The sequence below is a fragment of the Eretmochelys imbricata genome, chromosome 1 (genome assembly GCF_965152235.1).
Source record: "Eretmochelys imbricata isolate rEreImb1 chromosome 1, rEreImb1.hap1, whole genome shotgun sequence".
Lineage (NCBI taxonomy): Eukaryota > Metazoa > Chordata > Testudines > Cheloniidae > Eretmochelys > Eretmochelys imbricata.
In genome coordinates this window covers 276387953-276415523 of record NC_135572.1, presented here as the reverse complement: position 1 = coordinate 276415523, position 27571 = coordinate 276387953, and the positions used below count along the sequence as shown (strand labels likewise).

The following is a 27571-nucleotide window of genomic DNA, read 5'->3' as shown; positions in this document are numbered from 1 at the left end:
GGCTTTGTAAACCACAGTGTTGTTCCTGTGATTTTCTAGGCACCTAAAAGTTAGGTCTTATGACCCTGAGCATCATAATGCCCAAGCCCCTTTGTGAATCTAGCCCACACTCCTTTAATCCTCAACCAACCCAGCAGCTAATCCGCTGTCTGCTTCAAGGGGAAAAATGTTTATAAGGAAGCCCTGCCTCTGCATCACTACCCAGGCTCACCACTGGGGAGAATGATGCCACATCACAAAAGATTTCCAAACACTGTCAATTGCTAAAGAATTTAAACTACCTTCAAAATATTTGTCCCTACCTCACAGTTTGTCTCACCTGAAGAAGGGTTAGCTCAATAAGGCACATCCAAGAAGCCTAGCACACCTGCCCCTTTTTGTGTATATAAACATATAAGTTTATATACATAAAAATGTGTTGATATTATTATATTTTAATTTACATGTTACAAGAAAAATATTGACAAACTGGGGGGAGTCTAGAGAAAAGCAACAAAAATACTCAGGACCTTTATATGAAAAAAACGTAAAAGAACGAAGCAATGACTAAACAGGAGAATGCAACTGTAGTCTACAAATATTTTATGGGCATACAAATTAAGGAAGAAATGATGTACTGTGATCTACAGGGGTCTGCCTAAAAGCAAAAAGTTGAAACACAGAAGTGGAAAATTTAGGATGAATACCAAGAAAATCTTCCTGCCGGTGAGATGTGTTAGGCTGTGAACCACCCAGTGAAAGCCATCGCACTGCGCCTGAGGGAGGTCGCCATGAACTGTGCCATCCCCGGTACTGACAGCCAGTTGCGACCTGACGTGGTAGTCACCGACGAGGCCCAGAAAAAGATCATCCTCATCGACATCACGGTCTCCTTTGAGAACAGGACCCTGGCCTTCCGCGAAGCCCGAGCTCGTAAACTGGAAAAATACGCCCCTCTGGCCGACACCCTGAGAGCAAAGGGCTACGAGGTGCAGATGGATGCCCTGATCGTCGGAGCCCTGGGCGCTTGGGACCCCTGCAACGAGCGTGTGCTGCGGACCTGTGGGATCGGTCAACGCTACGCATGGCTCATGCGGCGCATCATGGTCTCGGACACCATCCGATGGTCCAGGGACATTTACACTGAACACATCACCGGCCACCGACAGTACCAGGAGGTGTGAGCCGGTACAACATCGTGCATCAACTATGGGAAAGGGACTGAGAGACTTTTTCCATTGGACCATATGAACTGGAACCATAAACTCACTGAACATTAAATCCCACCAAATGAGGGTAGATCCATCCCCATCATCGTATCCACTCATTATACTCCACACCTGAACATAGCCATTATATGGACAACATACCCCCATATCACAATGTCTGTACTTTGACCGGTTAAACTTTTACCCCCAATCGGGGAGATTGCAGATTACGTATTCCTTACGCCACCCCTTCCTAAACCGAATTTCACACCCCTTGATAAGCTGTACCTTATTCCCTGATAACCAGAAACTTCTATGCTTAAACTCTGTACCGTTTTCTTTTTACTTCAACATTATCTTAATAAAATTATTATATCTGGGGAAGCTGGGAAAGCCCAATTATTCTGGACTTCTAAAAGTAGACTGGACAAAGCACTAGTATATGGATGGCATGGAACAATCCTGCATTAACAGGGAGATGGGGTGGATGATCTAATAAACCTCGTCCACCTCTAAGTTTTGAGAATGTTGTAGAATCCTGGAAGATGATTGGCTGGCAAGAAGGTACATTTATATTGACCTGAGGCCTTTGCTGATGGCCCTCTCCATTATCTGCTGAATTCCTTGCCATCCCATTCATGTTGCCCTGAACAAGAGCGAATGATAGCTATACGTGACATGGTTGGTGGTAATCATTTAAGAAGGTCTGTGCCCACCAATAGCACAAGGAGAACATGGCGAAAGGTTTTAAACTTAAGTACTTAAAGTTAGATTTTGGCGCTTAAATAAAAATTGCCCGATTTCCGGAGGTGTTGAGCACCCGCAGAGCTCCAATTGACCTCAGTGGAATTTGTAAGTGCTCAACTCTTCTGGAAATAAGGCCATTTTCATTTCGGTCTAAATGTGGAATTAGAAACCTAACTTTAGACACCTAAATTAGAAGATTTTGTCCACAGCATTATATTGTTCTCTTTTCTTTGAAGAGAGGAGAAAACCTAAAATGTTCATTTTGTGAATAAAAATTCCTGCTAAAATTCTCCCGTCTCCAGCTCTATAGGGGGCAGTAAAATAGAACATTTCTTTTTAATCTTGGTGGAAATCAGATAAATGATAATTCCTTAACCAAGTGTGGCAAGGGGCATCAGGCGCACATGGGGCTGGTTCCTGTGACTCTGGGCAGGCCAGGAACTTTAAGGGTGAACATTCCAAATTAAGAATCAAAACATTCCCGGTGCCTCAGTCTAACTGTAACATGAAAATAAGCCGGTGATATCTGCATTTCCATTCACACCACAAAGCCGGATTAACCGGCCACTTGTGGGATTTGCCTAACAAGGGCAAATCTCCAGCTGACACAGAGCCGGTGTAGGACATGTGGCCAGAACCCGCACTTCCACTCTAGCAAATCCCAACCGGCCAATGGGCCCCACTGGGGATATTACAAGCCAGCACCATTTGCAACAGCCCTTCTGGTGGTGCTCTGAATTGCAGTAGAGGAACCCCTACCCAAACCCAGGCCTGACACAAAGAGACACACAAGTACACCCTGGGCAGCACCATTGACAATCAAGCCACCTAAGCCATCCTCACCCCCACTCTTCAGCAGAGCCCGGCCCCAGCCACTCCTGAGGCCTCAACCCGGGCTTGCTGACGACAGTGGGGGCGCATTTAGTCTCGCCTCTCTGCAGTTACGCGCTTCAAAGGGAAAAGGGACGTGTAGCTAACGACGGGCTGGCAGAGGGGGAGGCCGGGCGGGAGCAGGACACAGAGCACCAAAGGGAAGGCGGGGAAGCTCCCCCCGCAAACCTCAGCTCCCGCCAGAGCCTAGACACACACGCGCCCCGCCCCCCCAGCCGCAGCTCCCTCACCGGGCGACGGGGCCAGGAGGGGCGCAGCCGAGCACAGGGGCACCCGCGGGGACGGGGACGGGGCCCCGCCTGGAGACTGTTGAGCAGAACGAGAAACGCCCCCGCCCCCGCGTGCCTCAGCTTCCCTCCCCCTCCGCGCCCGTCCCGCGCCCCGGGGGCCGGGAGGAGCCCGCGCGCCCTCAAGCCAGCGGCCAGGGGCTTTGCAGACCCGGGGGCTGGACCCTTCTCTGGCCCCGCGCAGTCCAGGAGCTTCCAGCCCCGGCCCCTCCGCCCGCAGGGTGGCAGCGCTCCGGGTGGCAAGAAGCCAGCCAAGGGACTCCATTGCCAGCGCTGCCCCGCGCTCGGCCGCTGCCCAGGAGACTTGGAGCTGAGCGCGGGCTTCACCCCCGCTCCCGTCCGCTGGGCTGCTCCTGGCCTTGGTTGCCTCTGGCTGCGGCTGCTGTGCAGGTCCAGGGTCTGCGGGGGCTGTCGCCGCCCCTGTCTCTGCCCCGACATGGCTGGCGAGCACAGGCTCTTGCTGGACAACGCCCAACAGCTGGTGCTCGTCTGCACCAAAGGCGAGAAGTACCTGCTGCAGGCGGGCATGCAAGACCTGGCCGTGCTGGACAATGCCAGCGTGGTGATCGGCACGTAAGTCGGCTCTGTGAGCAAAAAGAAAAGGAGGACTTGTGGCACCTTAGAGAGGAACCAATTTATTTGAGCATAAGCTCTGTGCGCGTGTCCCCTGAGCCCCCGGCCAGGCTCGGACCTGAGCAGGCACCTGGCCTGATGCAGCCAGATCTGCTCTCCGTTGTCCTGGGAGCCCTCGGGTTCAGAAAATAAAGTCTGGTGCATAAAGTTCTTCCGTACCTCTTTTGAAAAGGCAAATTCTTCAGTTCTGCAGGCTCGCCTTCAATTCAGACAGCGACCCGGCATTTTGGTGTGATCAGGTGCCACAAGTGCGTTAGAATTACTGCGATTCCACTGAAAAGGAGGCTTTTTATCTGACTCCACAATAAAATTTTACTCATTGCTTGTTGCTGAAAATAAGGGGGAAAAATGTTATTCTTCGTGTTGTGGATTAACTCTGACGAGAAGAAAAACTGCGGACTGGAATCCAGAGTCTTAGCTTTTTAATCAAGGGGGATTCCAGTTGAGAAACAAAGTTACTTTGAAAAAAGAAAAGGAGTACTTGTGGTACCTTAGAGACTAACCAATGTATTGGAGCATAAGCTTTCGTGAGCTACAGCTCACTTCATCGGATGCATACTGTGGAAAATACAGGAGATGTTTTTATACACACAAACCATGAAAAAATGGGTGTTTATCACTACAAAAGGTTTTCTCTCCCCGCACCCCACTCTCCTGCTGGTAATAGCTTATCTAAAGTGATCACTCTCCTTACAAGGTGTATGGTAATCAAGGTGGGCCATTTCCAGCACAAATCCAGGTTTTCTCCCCACCCTCCCCAACAAAGCCACTCTCCTGTTGGTAATAGCTTATCTAAAGTGATCGCTCTCCTTACAATGTGTATGATAATCAAGGTGGGCCATTTCCAGTAACCTATTTCCCCTTGTTTTGTCCTACCCCCCCCCTTCCTCAGACGTTCTTGTTAAACCCTGGATTTGTGCTGGAAATGGCCCACCTTGATTATCATACACATTGTAAGGAGAGCGATCACTTTAGATAAGCTATAAGTGAGCTGTAGCTCACGAAAGCTCATGCTCAAATAAATTGGTTAGTCTCTAAGGTGCCACAAGTACTTCTTTTCTTTTTGCAAAGACAGACTAACACTAACTGTTACTCTGAAACCTTTAGATAAGCTATTACCAATAGGAGAGTGGCTTTGTTGGGGAGGGTGGGGAGAAAACCTGGATTTGTGCTGGAAATGGCCCACCTTGATTATCATACAAGGAGAGTGATCACTTTAGATAAGCTATTACCAGCAGGAGAGTGGGGTGCGGGGAGAGAAAACCTTTTGTAATGATAAACACCCATTTTTTCATGGTTTGTGTGTATAAAAACATCTCCTGTATTTTCCACAGTATGCATCCGATGAAGTGAGCTGTAGCTCATGAAAGCTTATGCTCAAATACATTGGTTAGTCTCTAAGGTGCCAGAAGTACTCCTTTGTTTTTTGCGAATACAGACTAACACGGCTGTTACTCTGAAGGTTACTTTGTTGTTTTTAAAAGACAGCCGTTGGCTTAAGTGTGCCAACACACTTGTGCCTTAAGTTGCTATGCCCAAAACTTCAGTGTCGGAGTGCTGAAGGTGAGACAGGACACACAAACTCTTTTTAAACGAGTATGCTGAAAAGTAAGGTAAATTCTGGAATAATTATTATTAAAAGTCCGGTCAGTAGCGCAGCAGGGCTCAGGCAGGCTCCCTGCCTGCCATCATTCCGCGCGCTGCGTGCCTCCCAGAAGCAGCGGCTTATCCCCCGCTCCAGCTCCTACACGTAGGGGCAGCAAGGGGGCTCCACGCACTGCCCTGCCCCAAGCCCGAAGTCCTGGCTCTGCAGCTCCCGTTGGCCAAGAACCGCAGCCAATGGGAGCTGTGGGGGCAGCACCTACAGATGGGGCAGCCTGCAGACGGGGCAGTGCACAGAGCCGCCTGGCCGCGGCTCTGCATAGGAGCCAGAGGTGGGAAATGATGCAGATTCCAGGAGCTGCTTGAGGTAAGCATTGCTGAGAGCCTGCACCCCTGGTCCCCCTCCTGCATCTCAACCCCCTGCCCCAGCCCTGATCCCCCTCCCACCCTCTGAACCCCTCGGTCCCAGTCCAGAGCACCCTCCTTCCCCCTAAACCCCTCATTCCAAGCCCCACCCCAGAGCCCGCACCCCCAGCCAGAGCCCTCAGACCCCCTCACACGCCAACCTCCTGTCCCAGCCCAGAACCCCCTCCTGCACTCCAAATCCCTCAATCCCAGCCCGGAGCCCCCTCCTGCACCCCAACCTCCATATCCCTGGCCCCACCCCAGAGCCCGCACCCACAGCCGGAACCCTCACCCCCTCCCACACCCCAACTCCCTGCCCCAGCCTGGTGAAAATGAGTGAGTGAGGGTGGGGAGAGTGAGCGACAGAGGGAGGGGGGATGGAGTAAATGGGAGCAGGGCCTCAGAGAAAGGGCGGGGCCTCGAAGGAGGGTGGGGCCGAGGGTGGGGCAGGGGTTTTCCATTTTGTGCGAGTAGAAAGTTGGCAACCTTATGCAGAATTGCCCCACCACCTCCAAAGCCCCTGGAAGCCCCTCCTCTAAAGTACCACACGATTATGGGGGAGTGAAGTTCCATGGCCAGTGTTTGGCCAAGGAAAGTCTATTCTTCCGGGTATCATCCCTGTGGGAGTGAAAGCTAACCTTAAATACACCAACTCTTGCAGATTCCACGTCATGCTATTTACATCCTCCAAGGGGGCAAGTGTACCCTTCAGGTGTAGGCAGGGAGACAATGGCAGCAAGAGTCTTCTGGAGGACAAGAATGCTCTGCAGTTACTGACTGAAGGGATGCTGTACATTTGCTAACCCACAACAGTGCAATAGTTTTAGTTAGCTAAAAGAAAATAAAAACTACTGTTGATCATTAAGCATAATTAATCCCATAGTTGGACTCTCCTTCCAGATAATGTTATGGTATCCGCTCAAACTGAGTATACCCCTCTGAGGGAGGGAACCCCTTGTATTGGGAAGAGACAGGTAAGACTATTGGGGGATTTGATTATTAGAAATATAGGTAGTTGGATTTCTGAGACTGGCAAAACCACATGGTAAATTGCCTGCTGGGAGCAAACCTCTCGAGACATGTAGATAGACTTATGGGCAGTACTGAGGAGAAGTCGGTGGTCATAGTATATGTAGGCACCCATGACATAGGGAAAGGCCTGGAGGCCAAATTTAGGATGCCAGAAAACAGATTAAAGTTCAGGACCACAGTTTCTCTGAAATGCTCAGTTCCTCATGCAGGGGTAGTTAGATAGGCAGAACTTCAGGGTTTCAATGTATGGATGAGATGATGGTGTTCAAAGGAGGGATTTATGTTTATTAGGCACTGGGGGATGTTTTGGAAAAGGAGGAGCGAATACAGGAAGGATGGGATCCACATAAACCAAAACAAAATCAGATTGCTGGCATGTAAAACTAAAAAGGTAGTAGAGGAGTTTTTAAACTGAGGGCTGGGGGAAAGCTGACAGGTGCGGAGGAGCACACTGTTGGAACAGACACATCCCTTAAGGGAGGATTTATTGAAGGGGATATTCTATGTCCTAGTAAAGGGGAGAGGATAGAAGTTGATAAAGTACAGATAGGAACTGAAGAGAAACAGTCAAACGAAAGAGAGTCCGGTTCAATTATATCACATGAAGGCAGATAACTAAATATTGACAAATTTTATAATGCTTGTATACAAATGTGAGAAGTCTAAATACTAATATGGGTGAACGTGAGTGCCTGGTAGTAAATGAGGATAGTGACAGAATAGGCGTCTCAGAAACTTGGTGGAATGATGATGATCAATAGAACATGGTAATATCAGAGTACAAAATATATAGGAATGACACTGTAGTTTGCAATGGTGGGGGAGTAGCACTATATATGAAAGAAAACATAGAGTCAAATATACTAAAAATCTTAAATGAATCAAAGAGTACCATAGAATCTCTTTGGCTGGAAATTCCATGCTTCAATAAAAAGAGTATAGTAGAATATACTATTGACCACCTGACGAGGATGATGATGGTGCTTGTGAAATGCTCAGATAAATTAGAGAGGCTATAAAAACAAAAAACCCAACAATAATTGGGGATTTCAACTACCCCCGTAACAACTGGGAACATGTCACCTCAGGAAGGGGTTCAAAGATAAAATTTCTGGACACTGTTCATTACTACTTCTTGGAGCAGCTAGTCCTGGAACCCACAAGGGGAGATGCAATTCTTGATTTAGTGCTAAGTGGCACACAGGACAGGTCCAAGAGATGAATATAGCTGAACCACTCGGTAATAGTGACTATAATGTAATTAAATTTAACATCAGGGGGAGGAGGGAGAGAATACCAAAGAAGCCCACCCTAGGAGCATTCAATTTCAAAATGGGGAACTACACAAAAATGAGGAAGCTAGTTAAAAAGAAATTAAAAGGAACAGTCACAAGAGTTAAATGCCTGAAAACTGGATGGAAAATTTTAAAAACACTGTAATAAAGGCTCAAACTAGATGTATACCCCAAATTAAAAAAAAAAAAAAGTAAAAGAACAAAAAAACCCACCCCTCAATCGTGGCCAAACAGAGTAAAAGAGGCAATCATAGACAAAAAGACATCCTTTAAAAATTGAAAGTCAAATCCTACTGAGGAAAATAGAAAGGAGCATAAACTCCGGATAGTCAAGTGTGAATACGGACCCTGGACTTCAGGAAAGCAGACTTCGACTCCCTCAGGGAACGGATGGGTAGGATCCCCTGGGGGACTAACATGAAGGGGAAAGGAGTCCAGGAGAGCTGGCTGTATTTCAAGGAATCCCTGTTGAGGTTACAGGGACAAACCATCCCGATGTGTCGAAAGAATAGTAAATATGGCAGGCGACCACTTGACTTAACGGTGAAATCCTAGCGAATCTTAAACATAAAAAGAAGCTTACAAGAAGTGGAAGGTTGGACATATGACCAGGGAAGAGTATAAAAATATTGCTCGGGCATGTAGGAATGAAATCAGGAGGGCCAAATCGCACCCGGAGCTGCAGCTAGCGAGAGATGTCAAGAGTAACAAGAAGGGTTTCTTCAGGTATGTTGGCAACAAGAAGAAAGCCAAGGAAAGTGTGGGCCCCTTAATGAATGAGGGAGGCAACCTAGTGACAGAGGATGTGGAAAAAGCTAATGTACTTAATGCTTTTTTTGCCTCTGTCTTCACTAACAAGGTCAGCTCCCAGACTGCTGCGCTGGGCATCACAACATGGGGAATAGATGGCCAGCCCTCTGTGGAGAAAGAGGTGGTTAGGGACTATTTAGAAAAGCTGGACGTGCACAAGTCCATGGGGCCGGATGAGAGTGCTAAAGGAGTTGGCGGATGTGATTGCAGAGCCATTGGTCATTATCTTTAAAAACTCGTGGCGAACAGGGGAAGTCCCGGATGACTGGAAAAAGGCTAATGTATTGCCAATCTTTAAAAAAGGGAAGAAGGAGGATCCTGGGAACTACAGGCCAGTCAGCCTCACCTTAGTCCCCGGAAAAATCATGGAGCAGGTCCTCAAAGAATCAATCCTGAAGCACTTACATGAGAGGAAAGTGATCAGGAACAGTCAGCATGGATTCACCAAGGGAAGGTCATGCCTGACTAATCTAATCGCCTTCTATGAAGAGATTACTGGTTCTGTGGATGAAGAGAAAGCAGTGGATGTATTGTTTCTTGACTTTAGCAAAGCTTTTGACACGATCTCCCACAGTATTCTTGTCAGGAAGTTAAAGAAGTATGGGCTGGATGAATGCTCTATAAGGTGGGTAGAAAGTTGGCTAGATTGTTGGGTTCAATGGGTAGTGATCAATGGCTCCATGTCTAGTTGGCAGCCGGTGTCAAGTAGAGTGCCCCAGGGGTCGGTCCTGGGGCCGGTTTTGTTAAATATCTTCATAAATGATTTGGAGGATGGTGTGGATTGCACCCTCAGCAAATTTGCGGATGATACTAAACTGGGAGGAGTGGTAGATACGCTGGAGGGCAGGGATAGGATACAGAGGGACCTAGACAAATTGGAGGATTGGGCCAAAAGAAATCTGACAAGGTTCAATAAGGATAAGTGCAGAGTCCTGCACTTAGGACGGAAGAACCCAATGCACAGCTACAGACTAGGGACCGAATGGCTAGGCAGCAGTTCTGCGGAAAAGGACCTAGGGGTGACAGTGGACGAGAAGCTGAATATGAATCAGCAGAGTGCCCTTGTTGCCAAGAAGGCCAATGGCATTTTGGGATGTATAAGTAGGGGCATAGTGAGCAGATCGAGGGACGTGATCGTCCCCCTCTATTCGACATTGGTGAGGCCTCATCTGGAGTACTGTGTCCAGTTTTGGGCCCCACACTACAAGAAGGATGTGGATAAATTGGAGAGAGTCCAGCGAAGGGCAACAAAAATGATTAGGGGTCTGGAACACATGACTTATGAGGAGAGGCTGACGAAACTGGAATTGTTTAGTCTGCAGAAGAGAAGAATGAGGGGGGATTTGATAGCTGCTTTCAACTACCTGAGAGGTGGTTCCAGAGAGGATGGTTCTAGACTATTCTCAGTGGTAGAAGAGGACAGGACAAGGAGTAATGGTCTCAAGTTGCAGTGGGGGAGGTTTAGGTTGGATATTAGGAAAAACGTTTTCACTAGGAGGGTGGTGAAACACTGGAATGCGTTACCTAGGGAGGTGGTAGAATTTCCTTCCTTAGAAATTTTTAAGGTCAGGCTTGACAAAGCCCTGGCTGGGATGATTTAATTGGGGATTGGTCCTGCTTTGAGCAGGGGGTTGGACTAGATGACCTCCTGAGGTCCCTTCCAACCCTGATTTTCTATGATTCTATGATTCTATGAAAGTGTAATCAGCAGGCCAAAAAAAGAATTTGAGGAGCAACTAGCAAAAGACACAAACATTAAAAGCAAAATGTTTTTAAGTACGGCAAAAGCAGGAGCCTGCCAAACAATGAGCGGACGCACTGGAGGATCGAAGTGCTAAAGAAGCATTCAAGGAAGACAAGACTGTTGTGGAGAAGCTAAATTCATTTTTTGCATCAGTCTTCATCCTCCATCAGTCTTCATATCAGTATCTTCGCATCAGTCTTCACATCCTGGAGAGGATGTGAGGGAAATTCCCGCACCTGACCCATTCTTTTTAGATGAGAGATCAGAGGAATCGTCCCAGATTGAGGTGTCAGTAGAGGAGGTTTTGGAACAAATTGATAAATTAAACAGTAATAAGTGACAAGATCCAGATGGGATTCACCCAAGAGTTCTGAAGGAACTCGAATATGAAATTGCAGAACTACTAACCGTGATATGTAATCTATTGCTTAAATCAGCTTCTGCACCAGATGACTAGCAGATAGCTAATGTCATGCTGATTTTTAAAAAAGGCTCCAGAGGTGATCCTGACAATTACAGGCTGGTAGGCCTAACTTCTGTTCTAGGCAAATTGGTTGAAACTATAGTAAAGAACAGAATTATCAGACACATACTTGGTAGATGAACACAGTATGTTGGGGAAAAGTCAACAGTTTTTGTAAAGGGAAATCATGCCTCACAAATCTATTAGAACTATCTAAGGAGGGTCAACAAAGATGTGAACAAGAGTAATCGAGTTAATATAGTGTACTTGGACTTTCAGAAAGCTTTTGACACTGTCCCTCACCAAAGGCTCTTAAGGAAAGTAAGCACTCATGGGACAAGAGGGAAGGTCCTCTCATGTATCAGTAACTGGTTAATAGAGTGGAAACAAAAGATAGGAATAAATGATCAGTTTTCACAGTGGAGAGAGGTAAAAGAGCAGGGTCCCCCATGGGAACAGTACTGTTCAACATATTCATACATGATCTGAAAAAAGGAGTAAACAGTGAGGTGGCAAAGTTTGCAGACAATACAAAATCACTCAAGATCGTTAAGTCCAAAGCTGACTGCAAAGAGTTAAAAAGCTCAGAAAACTGGGTGACCAGGCAACAAAATGGCAGACGAAATTCAAAGTTGATAAATGCAAAGTAATGCACATTGGAAACCATAATCCCAACTATACCTACACAAAATGATGGGGTCTAAATTAGCTGTTATCACTCACCAAAGCGATCTTGGAGTCATCTTGGATAGTTCTCTGAAAACATCCATTCAGTGTGCAGCGGCAGTCAAAAAAGCAAACAGAATGTTGGGAATCATTAAGAATGGGATAGAAGATAAGAAAAAAAGTATCATAGAGCCACTATATAAATCCATGGTATGCTCAAACCTTGAATACTGTGTGCAGTTCTGGTCTTCTCATCTCAAAAAAGCTATATTAGAAATGGAAAAGGAACAGAGAAGGGCAACAAAATGACTGGGGGTATGAAACAGCTTCCATATGGAGAAGAGATGAAAAAGACTGGGACTTTTCAGCTTAGAAAAGAGACAACTAAGGGGGGGATATGATAGAAGTCTATAAAATCATGAATGGTGTGGAGAAAGTGAATAGGGAAGTGTTATTTACCCCTTCAAATAACACAAGAATTAGGAGTCACCCAATGAAATTAATAGGAAGCAGGTTTAAAACAAACATAAGGAAGTACTTTTTCATACAATGCACAGTCAACCTGTGGAACTCATTGCCAGTGTATGTTGCGAAGGTCAAAATTATAACTGGGCTTAGAGAAGAATTAAATAAATTTGTGGAGGATAGGTCTGTCCATGGCTATTAGCCAAGGCGGTCAGAGACGCAACCTCATGCTCTGGGTGTCCCTAAACCTCTGACTGCTAGAAGCTGGGGCTGGACGATAGGGGATGGAGCACTCGATAAACTGTCCTGTTCTGTTTATTTCCCCTGAAGCATCTGTCACCGGCAACTGTCAGAAGACAGGATATTAGGCTAGATGGACCATTAGTCTGACCCAGTATTGCCATTCTTATGTTCTTATGGCCATGAAATTCTGCCAGAAAAATGGAAAGTTCAATTATTGAGTGAGATGGGGGAGGGGGTCTTGCAATGGTCAAAATTAGTATGTTTGACAGATTGAGTGGAAAATAGCAAAGACCTGAATGTCTGATGAGGAAGAAAAATGTATTGGTATAAAATAGCTCATCCAAGTGAAAAATGTAACCTTTGTAATGGGCCAAGTTGCATAAGCCCTCAGGTAATGTGCGTCAGAGCTGCCAGCTCAGCAAATTAAAGCTGCCTGAGCAGAACTGCAGCGTATGCACCAAATGTACAGAGGGGAAACTACATATTCTCTACTGTTGCTGTTTTTTCTTCTCTCACTTTTGGGAATGCGCACCGTGTCTTGGTACACTTGGTAAGATTCCTGTCATGGTCACAGCATTTTCAAGGCAAGAATACCACTAAATTCATGCATGGAGATTGAAATAAGGGAGCTGCTATGTGATATGTAATTATACTAAAATATCAATAATGGAAAATGACATTAGACCAAGGCCTTAAATCTTATATGTAATATATCATTTTGTTGCCAAATGAAAAGCATCAGTTAATGATTTCTCTTGTGGCAAAAAGAAAATCAATTTTTTGGTCATCTTTAAAATATATTTTCTCTTTCTCTGTTATAATATACATATATATGGAAGACAGGATACTGGGATAGATGATGGTCTATTGGTCTGACGGGGCATGGCCATTTTTTTCTTCTTACATTCTTATTTCAGTAACATAACAACTTGAGGATGCTGTTGATTTGGTAATAAGAATATACTGGGCTAATGAATACATTGGCATTTGCCTTTTGAGTTACAGGATACATACAGATATTACTTCACAAACAGAAAGGGCCCGCAACTTATCATCCTACGGGAACCACGCTAGCAGGGCATGGGGATGACCCAGGCTTTGCAGACACCTTGAGGTCCATAGGATTTCCTCATAGATCTCAAGGCATCCACATGATTAGCAAACAATCTTCCCTGTCCATTTTCAGAGTCCTGAAGACAATGACCCCATCACCTCTCTGAAAGGGTGATGCCTCAGGAGCTCCTAAATACAACTTGCTGAGTTTGCTTTTTAAACAAATTCACTCAGGCTTGTTTGTGCATTGTTTTTTTTTTGTTTTTTTGTTTTTTTGCAGAGATGGCTGTGTAAAAGCTGTAGGCCATGCAGATGTTATTCGCCAGCAATTTTCAGAAGCATCATTTGAAAAAATAATTGACTGTTCTGGGAAATGCATATTGCCAGGTTGGTGTATTTTCTTAACGTTAATAGTGCAAATCAGAGTGGCTGACCGTGTGTATAGACAAAGCACAGATTCCTCAGTTAATCAAACGCTCCCCAAACTTCTTTTCTTTGTAGAGGTCAAGCCATACATAAGTTAGGCCCCTGGTATTTGAGCAACTAACTCCTCCCCTCACATCATCCCCAGGCAGTTGAGACCATTAACAGTGCCTTTGCTCTCCTTCTGGAGATTCAGCTTGAATCAGATGAAGGGCAGGGCCTTCTTGGTTCAGAGACCAATTCTATGCAACTCTGTGAACGCCCCTTGGACTACTCCTCTGGCCATCTACAATGCTTGTTGCAAAGTCTATTCACTTGGGCCTGTTTACTTTTGTCATTTTCAGCTGTTCTTTCTCCTTGGGTTATTTATTTTTCTGTTGGCCCATTTTTGGTTTGGCCGAGTGACTGGCTCTCTCACAGCCACCTATTTGTTTTCACTGTTATTTTAACTTTTGTAAAGTGCCCAGATATAAAATACTATGAACGTCTCTTTTATGTAATATGTAAGGCCTAGATTGGCACTTCACTGGAGACCTGAGTAAGGGGCAGTATGTAGCTATTTCCACCCCTCACCCTGTTCTGGAACAGTCCAAGCAGGTAATTGTGACTATAAAGGGTCACACAGGGCTATTCCTGGCTTCCCTTTTGCTCTGAGGGAAAGGAATCTGATGAGGATCCATAGATTATAAGGGCAAAAGGAACCATTGTGATCATCCAGTCTGACCTTTTGTGTAACACAGGCCATAGAACTTTCCTGAATGAATTCCTGTTTGAACTAGAACATATCTTTTAGAAAAACACCCAGTCTGGATTTTAAAATTGCCAGTGATGGAGAGTCCACCACAGCTCTTGGTAAATTGTTCCAATGGTTAATTATCCACTACTCTCCTGTTCCAATAACAAGTTACTTCCCACTCCATGCTAGCTCAGGTGAGCTAGTTGGCATGTTGGAGTGGCAGAGTCAAAGCTCCACAAATTCCCCACCCTTTTCGTTCCCCTCCCTGTCTACTTGTGGAGCCTACTCTCCCCACCCTGCACACAGACTGGTGATTTGGGTCAAAGTCAATGGGATTTAGGCTCATAAATTACATAGGTGCTTCTGAACATTTTACACAGTGTAAAGTAAATCAAGTGTCTTGTATTTATGAACTGGCATTTAAGCTGCTGGACATCTGTGTTCTCTGACACGGACTCTGGCACTCACCCAGACTAATTTCACAATCTTAACACAAGGAAAGCTCCCACTGAAGTCAGTGGTCTATTGCTAGGATAAGTGCCACAGGATCAAGCCCAATATATGCAGCTTGCACTTTTAAAGGGACATCAGCATGAAATCTAGTCAGTTGTTTTGAAGTTAGTTGAAATTATTTCAGGTATACACCTCCTTGTAAATCCTCTTGCCAATTTTCCTGTTTTTAAGAAATGTTTCTCTCTCTCCTGTTACTGTGCAAATGACCCAGACAAACAAAATGGGAGCATGACTGACAGACTTACTATACAGGAGAAACAGTTTAACTCTACACCGAGTGCTGCCAGATAGACGAAAACACCCTGAAAAAAAAAAAAAAGACTTTTTTTCTTGAATATCTTCATTATAGTAATCATAGGTGTTTTTTGCAATAATATAAGGTAAAAACATTTTTCAAACAGAAGTATGGTGTAGTATGGTTTTTTTCTTCAGTTGATACTGTCCCTTTAATTTGTTTGCCCTTTCTCAAGTTTTTCCTTTTCCCAAACAATGAAATCTTGCAATATGTATTTATTTTATTGTTGTTGGGTTTTTTTAGGTTTGGTAGATGCACATACCCATCCAGTGTGGGCTGGTGACAGGGTTCATGAGTTTGCAATGAAGGTAATTTCACATAATTACAGAATTGTTGTTTTTTTTTTCTCATCATATTTGCTTTCATACACAACAATCTCTGCTTTCTCTACACTTCTATTTCTCATCTCTGGAAAGTAAGATCAGTTATATCATATGTAATTTAGGATGGGAGAGGGAGCAACGGCTTTTGGAGAGCAAGAACAGAGAAAGAGAGAGGGTTGAAGCCAAAGGAAAAGAGATGGGGAAACAAGGACCAAGAGGAAGAAGGAAAGAGAGAGCAATCCAGTGGCGGAGGGGATATGAAATAGGGGAGACAGAAGTAAGAGAACAAAACTTATAAAAGGGAGATAAAACGATAGTGAGGAAAATGAGAATGAAATTGGGAAATGAAAAAAGAAGGGATTAAAGAAATGAAAACCTTATAATATAAAAAATGAAAATTATTTTATTTACTCATACACCTAGAATTTGTTTCTGATGTAACCCAAATGGGGGTATAAGATGGAGATGAGGGCCTACGATGGATTGCCAGAAGTTTGCATTATGGATGGGGAGGTTGGAAAGCCCAAGTGGACATGTCAAGTCTATATAGGATGGAGGGAAGGAGGAAATGCAAGCACCTTAATAGCTTTGGAATAAAATGTTTCCAGCTCTGCAGTGCTTGTTTTTTCTGTGGCATGTTTTGTTTTTGGAATATCAGGGTATGATTTCAAATTGGGGGTGGGGGTGATTAATTTATGGCTGTTTATATGTTACTGAGATTGTATGGTCTTCAGGGCAGGAACTGTTCCTTACTCTGTTTGTACAGGGTCTAGCACAGTGCAGCTGCATTCTCTGTTGGCCTACAGGCAACAGTGTAATAAACATGATTAATATTTAATAATAGGGGTGTCACACCGGGTGTGGTGGCAAGCACCTGTAATCCCAGCTGCTTGGGAAGCTGAGGCTGGCGGATCACTCAGGGGTTCTGGGCTGCGGTGCGCTACGCCAATCGGGCATCTGGCACCACCGACAGCCTGGCCAGCGGGTGGCCGAGGGACTGGCTAGAACACAAATGACATGATTGGGCGCTCTCTCCGTGAGGGTTGAAGGACCAATCGATCAAGATGAATAGGGGTGTCATGTGATGCTGTTAGAGCGATAAGAGCTGCTGTGTAATTGATTCCATGAGAGGGAAAGACAGGGAGGGATAATTTAATCATGATACAATTTAATCATGGCATCACAATATGGTGAAAGGGCCTCCTATGACTTTATCCTAACTTGAGTCCCCTCCAAAATCCTAAAGCTGGTCCTGCTAAAAAATGATAATGTTCAAGTAATACAACTGCTGGGTAAAACCATGTCAACGGTAAAATAGACAACAAAACCAATAGTAATAACTACTTTGGGTAGGCCAAAGTCCAGTTCATTGTGTCTTGGTTCTTTCTTCCTCCCTTTCCCACGTCCCCTGTTTTAAAACCACCGAAGTTACAAGCAGATATGAATTCTAGGGTTTGCCTTTAAATCTGCTTTAAGAAAGGGGATTTGATGTTCTAAAGCAGTGTTTCTCAGCCTTTTTGGTAGTAGGGACCAGCTTGCTCACTTGCTAAACTGCATCAGGGAGATCTCAAGGACTGGCACTGGTCCACAGACCAGTTGCTGAGAAACACAGTTCTAAATGACATCACTCCTTTCTGCAACTCTTCTATCTCTGGAGATGGTTCTGTGCAACCTAAGCATCAGACACAGTCCTGCCCTCCTACAATGGACACTCTTGTCCAGTTTTACTGGAAGAGGCTGTGTTAAATACTTACTTCAGCACTGAAATAGATTTTTGTTTTGTTTGTTTTTGCAGCATGACATCACTGCCAGAGTCTTTTGGGGGCCAGATTCAGCACTGGTGCAGGGAACGTGTCTCCCTATGTAGTCCCCTATATGATCTGAGGCAACCCCGAGTGCTGCCCTTACTTGTGCCTTGTGCAATGGCAGTGAGGCAGAATTTCTATGTCACTAGCCCACCCCAAAACACCAGCTGCTCCAGAGAGGTGCAATTGTCCATAGAGCTGTCTCTGAAGCTCCCAGAGAGTTTCCTGCCATGGAGGTATTCCTTTTCATTGCTTTGGCTGGCGCAAAGGGGCCACGGCCCAGGGGGGAATTTCCATGTTACCTTTTCTCATCAACTTCATCTCCACTTCAGTTCCTTTTTTCCCATGAAAATGAATCTGTGATGGCAGGCCAGACTAGAGCTGATAACCTCTTCCAGACTCAGGGGAAGGAAATCTTCAGGAAGATCCCTTTATGAAGTTTCCCCCTCCTAGTTCCATCACTGGGATGTTTTTTCTGTCCCCTCTCTACTGTGGATTAGGCCACATGCACCTCACAGAATCCCTTGACAAAGGTGAATAGAACACTCATGAGAATTTTGTTTTTAGCTGGCAGGTGCTTCCTACATGGATATTCACCAAGCTGGAGGGGGAATACATTTTACTGTGGAACATACCCAGAAAGCCTCAGAAGAGGAGCTGTTCAATACTTTCAAACACCGACTGCTGCGTATGCTCAGAACAGGAACCACTTTGGTCGAATGCAAGAGTGGATATGGTTTAAACCTAGAAACTGAGCTTAAAATGCTCAGGGTGATTGAACAGGCTAGACGGTTACTGGATAGCAACATTTCCTCTACATACTGTGGAGCTCATTCTGTGCCTAAGTAATGTGATTTATTTTTTTCTTGTTCTTTTAAACAATAATACTCTCATATTATTTCATAAAACATGAGTGCAGCTCCTGAGTGAATAAACTACAAATTGGTGGCAGATTATACAGAAATAAATGAGGCACAACAGCGCCAGGTGTGGGGTGAATCTGCAGCAGAATTTGGCCTCCTCACACAGTTTGTTTGGTGGCTTTGAGGGTTCGTTTTTTGTTCTCCCCAAAATGGCAACAAAGTGTACAATATTAGAAATAACAGCGTTCAACAAAGTAATGCTTTCCTAAACTGAACGTAGAAGTAAGTGAGGGAGCATCCTGGTGTGGTGGTGGTCAGTTATGAAAAAAGCCAGACTATTAGGTTTTAAACAGAAATCAACTGGATTCAGCCAATAGGCATGTAGCCATCCTTTGCGGTTACCAGCTCCAAGCTGTATGGAAGTTTTCAGGAACTCCTTTTCAGAAAGTCTTTCTGCTTGGATCTGCTACTGCCATCAGACCGTAAACTGTCTGTTTTTCATTTTAACTAGCTAAGAGAAAACAATATTATAATACTTAATCATCAGAAGTTTTAGTATAACAACAACTTGATGTGCTTCCATTCGACCAGTTAATCACTGTATCCTGTGAGTGAGTGTGAGCCCGGGGTTTAGGTATTACTGCCAACAGGAAGCACAGTCTGGTTATCTAAATAATTGGATTATTAGCACACATTCTGGTTGGTCAAAACAACCCACTATTTCTCCTTTAATAGTTTTTATTTAATTTATTTTTATTTCCAGTGAAAAAGATAACTACTTGGGTTTATGAGACTTCACTAAATTACAGTTAAATGTCATAAAGAATGACAGCAGATGTCCTGGACAAATGGTCTTGGACAAATAAAAGTAGCACATTTTGACAAACTGAGAAGTGGGCCTGGTGAAAAACAGACGTAACAGAAGAATGCATAAAAATGTAGAAATCACATACAACAATGCCCTAAAATGATGCACCTCCAAGAGGTCACTGCACAACGGCACCTACCCATCTCCCATTACATTCATGTCAGCTTCTCCTGCTTTAATCAATTATTAACCTATTTCGCCTAGATTTAGTATGTTCTTAAACTTCTCGTAAGAAGTTTTTAAGGGTGGATTTTTTTGGTAATTTTATTTTTTAATCAGAATTTTTAAACAAAATTTTTTCAGTTTCTCTTCAATGGGTTTTTTGTTGTTTGTTTTTTAAACCTGGAGAATTTTGACCAAAATGGTCAAAAAGCCATTTTTTGTCAAAAACATTTTTTTAACAAAATCATTTCAAGCTGCTCTAAAAATTAATCAGTTGGCATTCCAGATAGCAGTAGTTTATCTCAGAATAGCCCAGGTGTTATGCAGCTACAAACTCTCATTGTCAACATGGGTATAGTTTCAAGCCTCAGGGCCTGATTCTGCACTCTGATGATGTAAATCAGGTCTAACTTCAACAAAGTCAGTGAAGATTCTCTTCTGGTTTACAGCAGTGTATCAATCAAGTCCTGGGTTTCAGAAAATCAACTTTTAATTGCCTGAAGCCAAATCAGTACATGGCATAGTCTATGGTGACCCAGTTTGGGCTTCTTAAGAGTTTCCTCAGTTCTGTTTACAATTCCTGTCTCTAGAAGTTTCCAGTTCCTGAATTCTGCAGGTCTGAGGTCCAGACCTCAAATGCTTTACACCATAATGGCTGTTAAACTGTTGTCTTCCAAGACCTCTATCTCAGTTCATGCCATGTTTCTTTCATCCGTATATTCCACACAAAAAAGGTGCAGTTATGTATAAATTATAGAAACTTTTAAACAAAGATAAAGAACTAACCTCAAAACCACTGTCTCTGTTTAAAGCCTTACACTTTTATACACATCTGTTATAAAACAGCACTTATCCTTTGCTCTAGGCACTCCTTGATCATTCTTAATTATACAGATGTAAAATAGACCACTCCTATAATACTCCTTAGGCTAACGTAACCAAAGCAAAATCTTATGATCTTAAATCTTATGATCTTAAACCATTTCAAAATAATTTCCCTTAATCCAGAGTAAAACCATGGCATAATGTCACCTAGTTACAGTTAGAAATGCTCATTAAAACCTAGAGCTGTCACAGTAGCTGTTACAATGCAATTGTGTAATATCCTGTTAAGTCATGTTCTTGCCAGTTTCTACATTTGTGTCAAGGTAGTATCACATCACAAATTATGACCACTAATGGCAGAAACATCACCAGAGGTTCTTTGCACCAACAAGTGTAGTCAACTGTTGTGATTTTATAGCGAGTCTTGCAATATTTGGTATTTTCCAGGTCCCAGAATCATGAGAATCTCAGCTTTTTGCTTTTTATTAAGTTTCCAGCCTTCATGGAAAAAAGTTGGAAAACCGTAAAGGCTCAAAACCCAGAAGGCAAACAAAAATCCACCATATTATTTTAATCATGATTTTTAACTCAATCTCATGATTTTTGGGATCCCTGGCTCATGATTTATGAATACTTAGTGTCAGCAATATTTTCTACACTGGGCAGACATTTTGAAAGTGAATTCCAATGCCGTTTATTAGAACGATGGCAGTCTTTCAGTGTATCTGTTTGCAGGCATTACAGCAAGTAGAACAAAAAGAGTAGAATCGTACCTGTCTTTTCTCTCTTTTCTAAAGGCTCTTTAGAGTTAATCTTTAATCCACCTTCCTCCACAAACTGCTGAGCCAAAGGAGGAAAAGAGAGAAGGCTGGACAAGGCAAAAGCCAAATCAACCCCAACAACTGTTTCAACAAGTGAACAAAAGAAAGGCAATTGGCTAGATTCTGTTCTGGTTCACAGCCATGCAACCTCATTTGTAAATGTGAGCAGAATTTGACTCCTTGACATTATTGCCATTGTAAAACTCCAACAGACAACTCCAGACGTCAAACATATATAGCATGTGTACAGGGCTGGTGCAGTGTTGTTTTTGTTTGTTTTACAGTGGCTGAATTAAGGGCAGAGATGTCATTGCAGATCTTTAGCCTCAGTGCTATAATTATTATTTTTCTGTCTCAAAGGTACAAAGAAATAAAAAGCCCTATATAGCTTTTTTTAAAAAGGCCATTACTGATCTCCTATAGGCAATCTTCATGTATCAATGGCATTCCAAAGTGGTTGTGACAGTCACAGCAGCATAGTCCCTTGCTGGAATGCCTCGATAAGACAAAACCAGCTCTCTGTGACTGTGAAGGACTGAAAAAAAGAAAAGAAAAAAAAAAGTAAATTTAAACTCAGTTTTTTGCTGAATGCCCCTGTTAGCTTTGATATTTCTGGTCTCTACCACTTGAGTTATGATTTTTTTTTTAAGTGTCTGCAAGTCACTTTTAAGGATAAAATGTAAGCCGTTCAGAATGTATAAATAGAAAAGTAGAGGAATGTTTTTTTAAAGGGCAAAAAAAATTGTTTGGCATCTAAAGAAATCTGACTTACAAATAAGAGGATATAGCATAATCCTTTAAAAAGGATATTAGAATTAAGTCATGTTTGTGTTATATGAATTACAATATTTTTCCTCTTGCATTGTTGTTTTTAAAATTTAAATAATACACTAGTCTTAAAAACAAGGCAGCAATTGAAGTAAAATTCAGTGGTGTAGAAATGTTCAGACACATTAGCAACAAAGATAAAAATATATGGTCAACTGTATTTTTGTCATATGCTAAATGTCTGAGGTTTTTTTGTATATACACCTTTTTTAACTAATATAGTTATTACATACATGAATTTAGAGTACTCCAAGGTTCAAAGACTAAATCATTCTGTGTCTTTATAACATTTTCTTTTCATTAGAGGGAAAAATGCTACTGAAGCCACAGATGACATTATCAGTAACCATCTCCCTAAACTGAAGGAGCTGAACCTAAATGGTGAAATACATGTTAATAACATAGATGTGTTTTGTGAGAAAGGTGTCTTTGATCTGAATTGTACCAGAAGAATTCTTCAGGCTGGAAAAGGGATAGGGTTACAGATTAACTTCCATGGTGATGAACTCCATCCAATGAAATCTGCAGAGGTACTTCTTCATTCTGTATGCATGCTATTACCAGCAGGACAGTGGGGTGGGAGGAGGTATTGTTTCATATTCTCTGTGTATATATAAAGTCTGCTGCAGTTTCCACGGTATGCATCTGATGAAGTGAGCTGTAGCTCACGAAAGCTCATGCTCAAATAAATTGGTTAGTCTCTAAGGTGCCACAAGGACTCCTTTTCTTTAAGCCATTTTTGCTTTTGACTTGCCTTTGGGAGAACTGATGCTCTGAGAGATTTGCAATATTCCAAATCAATATGTTGTTCTAGAAAAGTATGATAAGTAGTTCGTGAAATAAATCGCAAGTACCACCAATGTGCAAAGTTGATGAGTTAAAGATGTGGAACCTTGACCTTTATTGGTAACTTGTCTACTGGCTTTTCAAATATTGACTTAGCTTATCCTCTGGTAGCGAGGTCAATAGGAAAGATGGATATCTATCTGTGACCCTGTTCATTCCTGGTACAAAGTATAGATTTTGATACACTATTTTAAAAAATATTTATTTTTTCCTCAGTCATGCAGTTCATATCTTCCCAACAGTACAGACATTCCCGCTGGCAGCAGCAAATAACAGCAATTCTGTAAAGGGGTGTCAGGGTCCATACTTCATCATCATTTGAGCAGGGCCTCCTTCTAATCCTCCCTCATTAGTCTGTCAACGCTTATTTTTGTTGTATTTGGAGAGGATCGGTCTGGACCAATATAGAATTCTTTACAGTGGGTACCTCTAGAACTGCATAGGTCAGTTGCTCCATTTCCTTAAGAATATCAGTTTCCACCAACTCTATTCTGCACAAAACCTGTTTATAATTTTATTCATAATTGTACAATTGTTTATATTCATGGAGACAGTAAAAAACTCTGTTCAGGGCATCAGTCTGACCAGATTCTTTTGATTACATTTTAAAAAGGATTAATAGCTTTAACTTTACATAAATAACTTCATGAAAGTTTTACTGCAGTAAAATTTGTCTTAAAATTACTTATTCTTCAGAGATCACTCTTTGAATTTTTTAAACAAGGGTTTTGTAAATAGGCCTTAGGTAGCATCCTAATGAATTGCCTGTCCAAGCAGATTGATAGTAAGAATGTAGCTTCAGTGATTCATTGGTATCTGTTAGTAATTTTTCTGTTAAATCTTTCGTGATAATCCACTTAGCTTGGAGCTGAACTAGGAGCCCAGGCTATAAGTCACCTGGAAGAAATTAGTGATGAAGGCATCGCTGCAATGGCAAGTGCAAAGTGTGCGGCTGTCCTTTTACCAACCACTGCCTACATACTGAGGTAATGCCATTTTGACAGATTGGAAATTACAGTCAAAACTAACAGCAGGAGCATTCTTTTGGCTCAAGATTCTCATATTTCAGAAGGTTCTATCATCCTTAACTCAGTCAGGGACCACGGAAAATGGCCACGCCCGTAAAGAAGGCTAGATGGGCCTCCATACATCTTACTTACTATGGGGTCCCATAAAATCTAGTCAATGCCCTATTTCTGAGATGCACTCACATCGGTCCCCAGCAACCCAATCTACAATTGGTCTTAACCTATCTGATGCATTAACTAAAGCAGCTAGGCATTAACTGAAGATGTCACCTTGCAAACTGGATTTGTTTTCAGTAATCCAAATTTTATTTGGAGTATATACATTTGCTCATTTGCAAAAATTTCTTCTATATCTGACTTAAGGAAATGGATGACTAATCGCCTAACAAGCTGAAAAGGGTGTGTGTAAAATTTTAGCAATTTTGTTTAATTTTTACCCAGGCAACATCAGGTACTTTCTCAAAAGCTCTAGTTGCTTTTGACAGATATTTAACATACAGATCTATAAACACCAATTAAATGGGCAACCTGTGTGTCCACAAGCGTATGTCTACACTGCAATCGGGAGGTGTGACCAGGGCCGGCTCTAGGTTTTTTGCCACCCCAAGCAAAAAATTTGCTCTCCCAAGCTCCGAGAGCGCAACTGTCCAAGCAAAAAAAAAAAAAAAAAAAGAAGATAAGCTAGAATTGTGCCACCCCAAGCATGTGCTTGCTTTGCTGGTGCCTTGAGCTGGTCCTGGGTGTGACTGCACCGAGGAGGCATGACTGCAGCGTGGTAGGCAAGTCCAAGCTAGCTTTTGATTGAGCTAATGCACTAAAAATAGCAATGAAGCTGCAGCAGCATGGGTGGTGCTTTGGGCTAGCCCCCTGAGACCCTGAGGGTGTACTTAAGCAACAAGCCCAGGCTGCCACAGCTTCCCTGCTATTGTTATTTGAGCTGGCTAGATCAAAGGTAGCGCATCTTTGCCTAAACGTGCTGCAGCTGAACCTCCCCATTGCAGTGTGGACGTATCCTAAATTAACCAGCAAAAAACTGAAAATCAAAACCAAACAATATCTCCATTGTTGTGTCAGAGAACCATTTGAATTGGATTGTTGTTTGTATATCACCTTTTCATTCTCATACAAAAACTCTCTGTGATTCTGCCAAGAAGCCAAATTCAGGATTGAGGACGTCATTTGACTAGCTAATACAGGGCTAGAGGCACTTAGCACCAGAAGAAGGATCTGATACTGAGAGAAGTGGGGAGTACCTCCAATAATGTGCTGAACATCTTCACCTCCTTTTGACTTCATTGGTAGGGTAGCTGGGAGTACTTAGCACCTCACAGGATCAGGCCCCCATAGCTCTCACTGGCTGCACTGAGGATTGTAGTTGTTCAGTACTTCACAGGGTTTGGTCTAAAGAGTCCAAGCTGTGCAGCTAAAGTATAGGACAACAAGATCAGTTTGACCTTTGTTAGCAGCTCTTTACTCCTGCAGATCTGTGTATCTAAGAAATATGGAAGGGGCAGGGGAAGTGAAAAAAGGGAGCACCAGCACCTAAACAATGAGTCAGGTCTTTTATATCACTGCACTAATTTGAGAGTGTCTGCCACCAAAATTACAGCAGCTTCAAAAGCACAAGGTACCAGATTCCAGCTATAAAATCAGTGGGGTTGCAGGTGGGTAGCTGAGAGCAGAATTTTGCTTCTGGTTTCCAACGTGATAAGCTAATCTGGTTACACCCTGTATACAAACCCAATAATACATGGATTTTTTCCTGGTGTACTTCAAAGCTTAATAGCTAAATGTACTGTATTGACAAATCTGTTCTTTTTCCTAGACTGAAGCAACCTCAAGCTAGGAAAATGTTAAAAGAAGGAGTTATAGTTGCTCTTGGCAGTGATTTTAACCCTAATGCATACTGTTATTCAATGGTAAGCCATTCTTAATGCATATTATTGCACACGAAATGGTTAACAGTCTTCTACTGTCACAACGCATGGGTAGTTCTTGCTCACTTAAAGGGAGTCTTCTTAATAACGAGACAGAGGGTCAGATCTTCAGCTTAGATCAGGGTTCTCAAACTGCGGGTCGGGACCCCCGAGAGGGTCGCGCAGTTATTACATGGGGGGAGTCATGAGCTGTCAGCCTCAACCACAAGCCCTGCTTTGCATCCAGAATTTATAATGTTGTTACATATATAAAAAAGTGTTTTTAATTTATAAGGGGAGTCACACTCAGAGGCTTGCTATGTGAGAGGGGTCAACAGAACAAAGGTTTGAGAGCCACTGGCTTAGACGAATTACACCAGATGAGGATCTGACTCAGAGTATTTTCTCCAGAACCACCTCTAAAGCCAAGAGGCTCACGTTTTTCACATCTGCTTTGGGAGGCTTGGCCAGTTACAGAGGAGGAAGGAGCATCCTGTGTTCCCAGTTCTTGTTTTAGAATGGACAAGATGCAGGAGACCAGTTACCTGTGTCAGCCTGCCTGGGGGCTTTGGGCCTCCCAGCGTTACAGAATGGGCAGATAGCCTATTTCATTATTGGTAACTCCTCTTTTCCCCTTTATTTTTGTATTAGCCCATGGTAATGCACTTGGCCTGTGTAAACATGAAAATGTCAATGAAAGAGGCTTTAGCAGCTGCCACCATTAATGCAGCTTATGCTCTTGGAAGATCCCATATGCATGGCTCTATAGAGAATGGCAAACAGGGAGATCTCGTTATCATTAATTCATCAAGGTATGTACTTAAATTGTTGTTTAAAACCTAATTTAACATAAGGGGCCTGATTTTCCACTGCGTTGCACCTTGTGGAGTCACTTACACCTGTACTTTAGTAGCATTTTACACTGACTTTGCACTCATTTTCAGTAGGTATAAATAACTCCAGTAGAGAATAGGACCAAGATTTTTAAGATTATCTACTCATAAACCCTAATACCACAACTATTTTGAAAGCACTTATTACATGGAAACAGTACAAGGAATTCTATACTGATTTGTGCATCTGCAGCTTACTGTCTTACTTTAATACTGAGACAAAGGTTCAAAACATAATACTTGCTTCTCGTGATTCAGGCTGGCCCATTTGTTCAATATATGCTCTGTATGTGATCTGCTTTTGTGAAAATATTAATATTACATAAATGTTTTACTGTCTTTTTAGATGGGAGCACTTGATTTACCAGTTTGGGGGACATCAAGAATTGATTGAGTATGTTATTGTTAAAGGAAAAGTTATCTACAAAAACGAAGGAATTATGGGCTACTAAGTTCTTACTGAAAGATGGGTGATAATTTAGAAGGATATTAACATCAAAATGATACTGATTCAGTTACCCAAGAGCAACAGACAACTTGGATTTCTATTTTACTGGTACATTATTTGTATGCTCAGCTTACTTGCTCTATATTGAAATAAAGTTTACTAAGCATTTCCACTGAACCCTCGTTCATAGCAAATGCAAACCTATTATTTATACCTTTAACATAAGGCATTCTTGAAATAGAGACATGAAACAAAGAGAACAAAAATACCCTACAAAGGCAATGAGCTAGTGTTCAGATTCAGGTCAGATTTATAGACTAGAGTAAAAAGAAAAGGAGTACTTGTGGCACCTTAGAGACTAACCAACTTATTTGAGCGTAAGCTTTCGTGAGCTACAGCTCACTTCATCAGATGCATACTGTGGAAAGTATAGAAGATCTTTTTATACACACAAA

General features: G+C 42.9%; 1 protein-coding gene across 1 annotated transcript; it reads left to right on the top strand.

Annotated features, from left to right (window-relative positions):
• The first annotated feature begins 3548 nt into the window (after positions 1-3548).
• On the top strand, positions 3549-27120 carry AMDHD1 (amidohydrolase domain containing 1). Its single transcript, XM_077807685.1, has 9 exons — positions 3549-3685; positions 13804-13910; positions 15734-15798; positions 18186-18463; positions 22290-22515; positions 23693-23817; positions 25685-25778; positions 26427-26587; positions 27015-27120. Exons 1-9 carry the CDS (start codon positions 3549-3551, stop codon positions 27118-27120), a joined length of 1299 nt encoding a protein of 432 aa, XP_077663811.1.
• Positions 27121-27571: the final 451 nt, after the last annotated feature.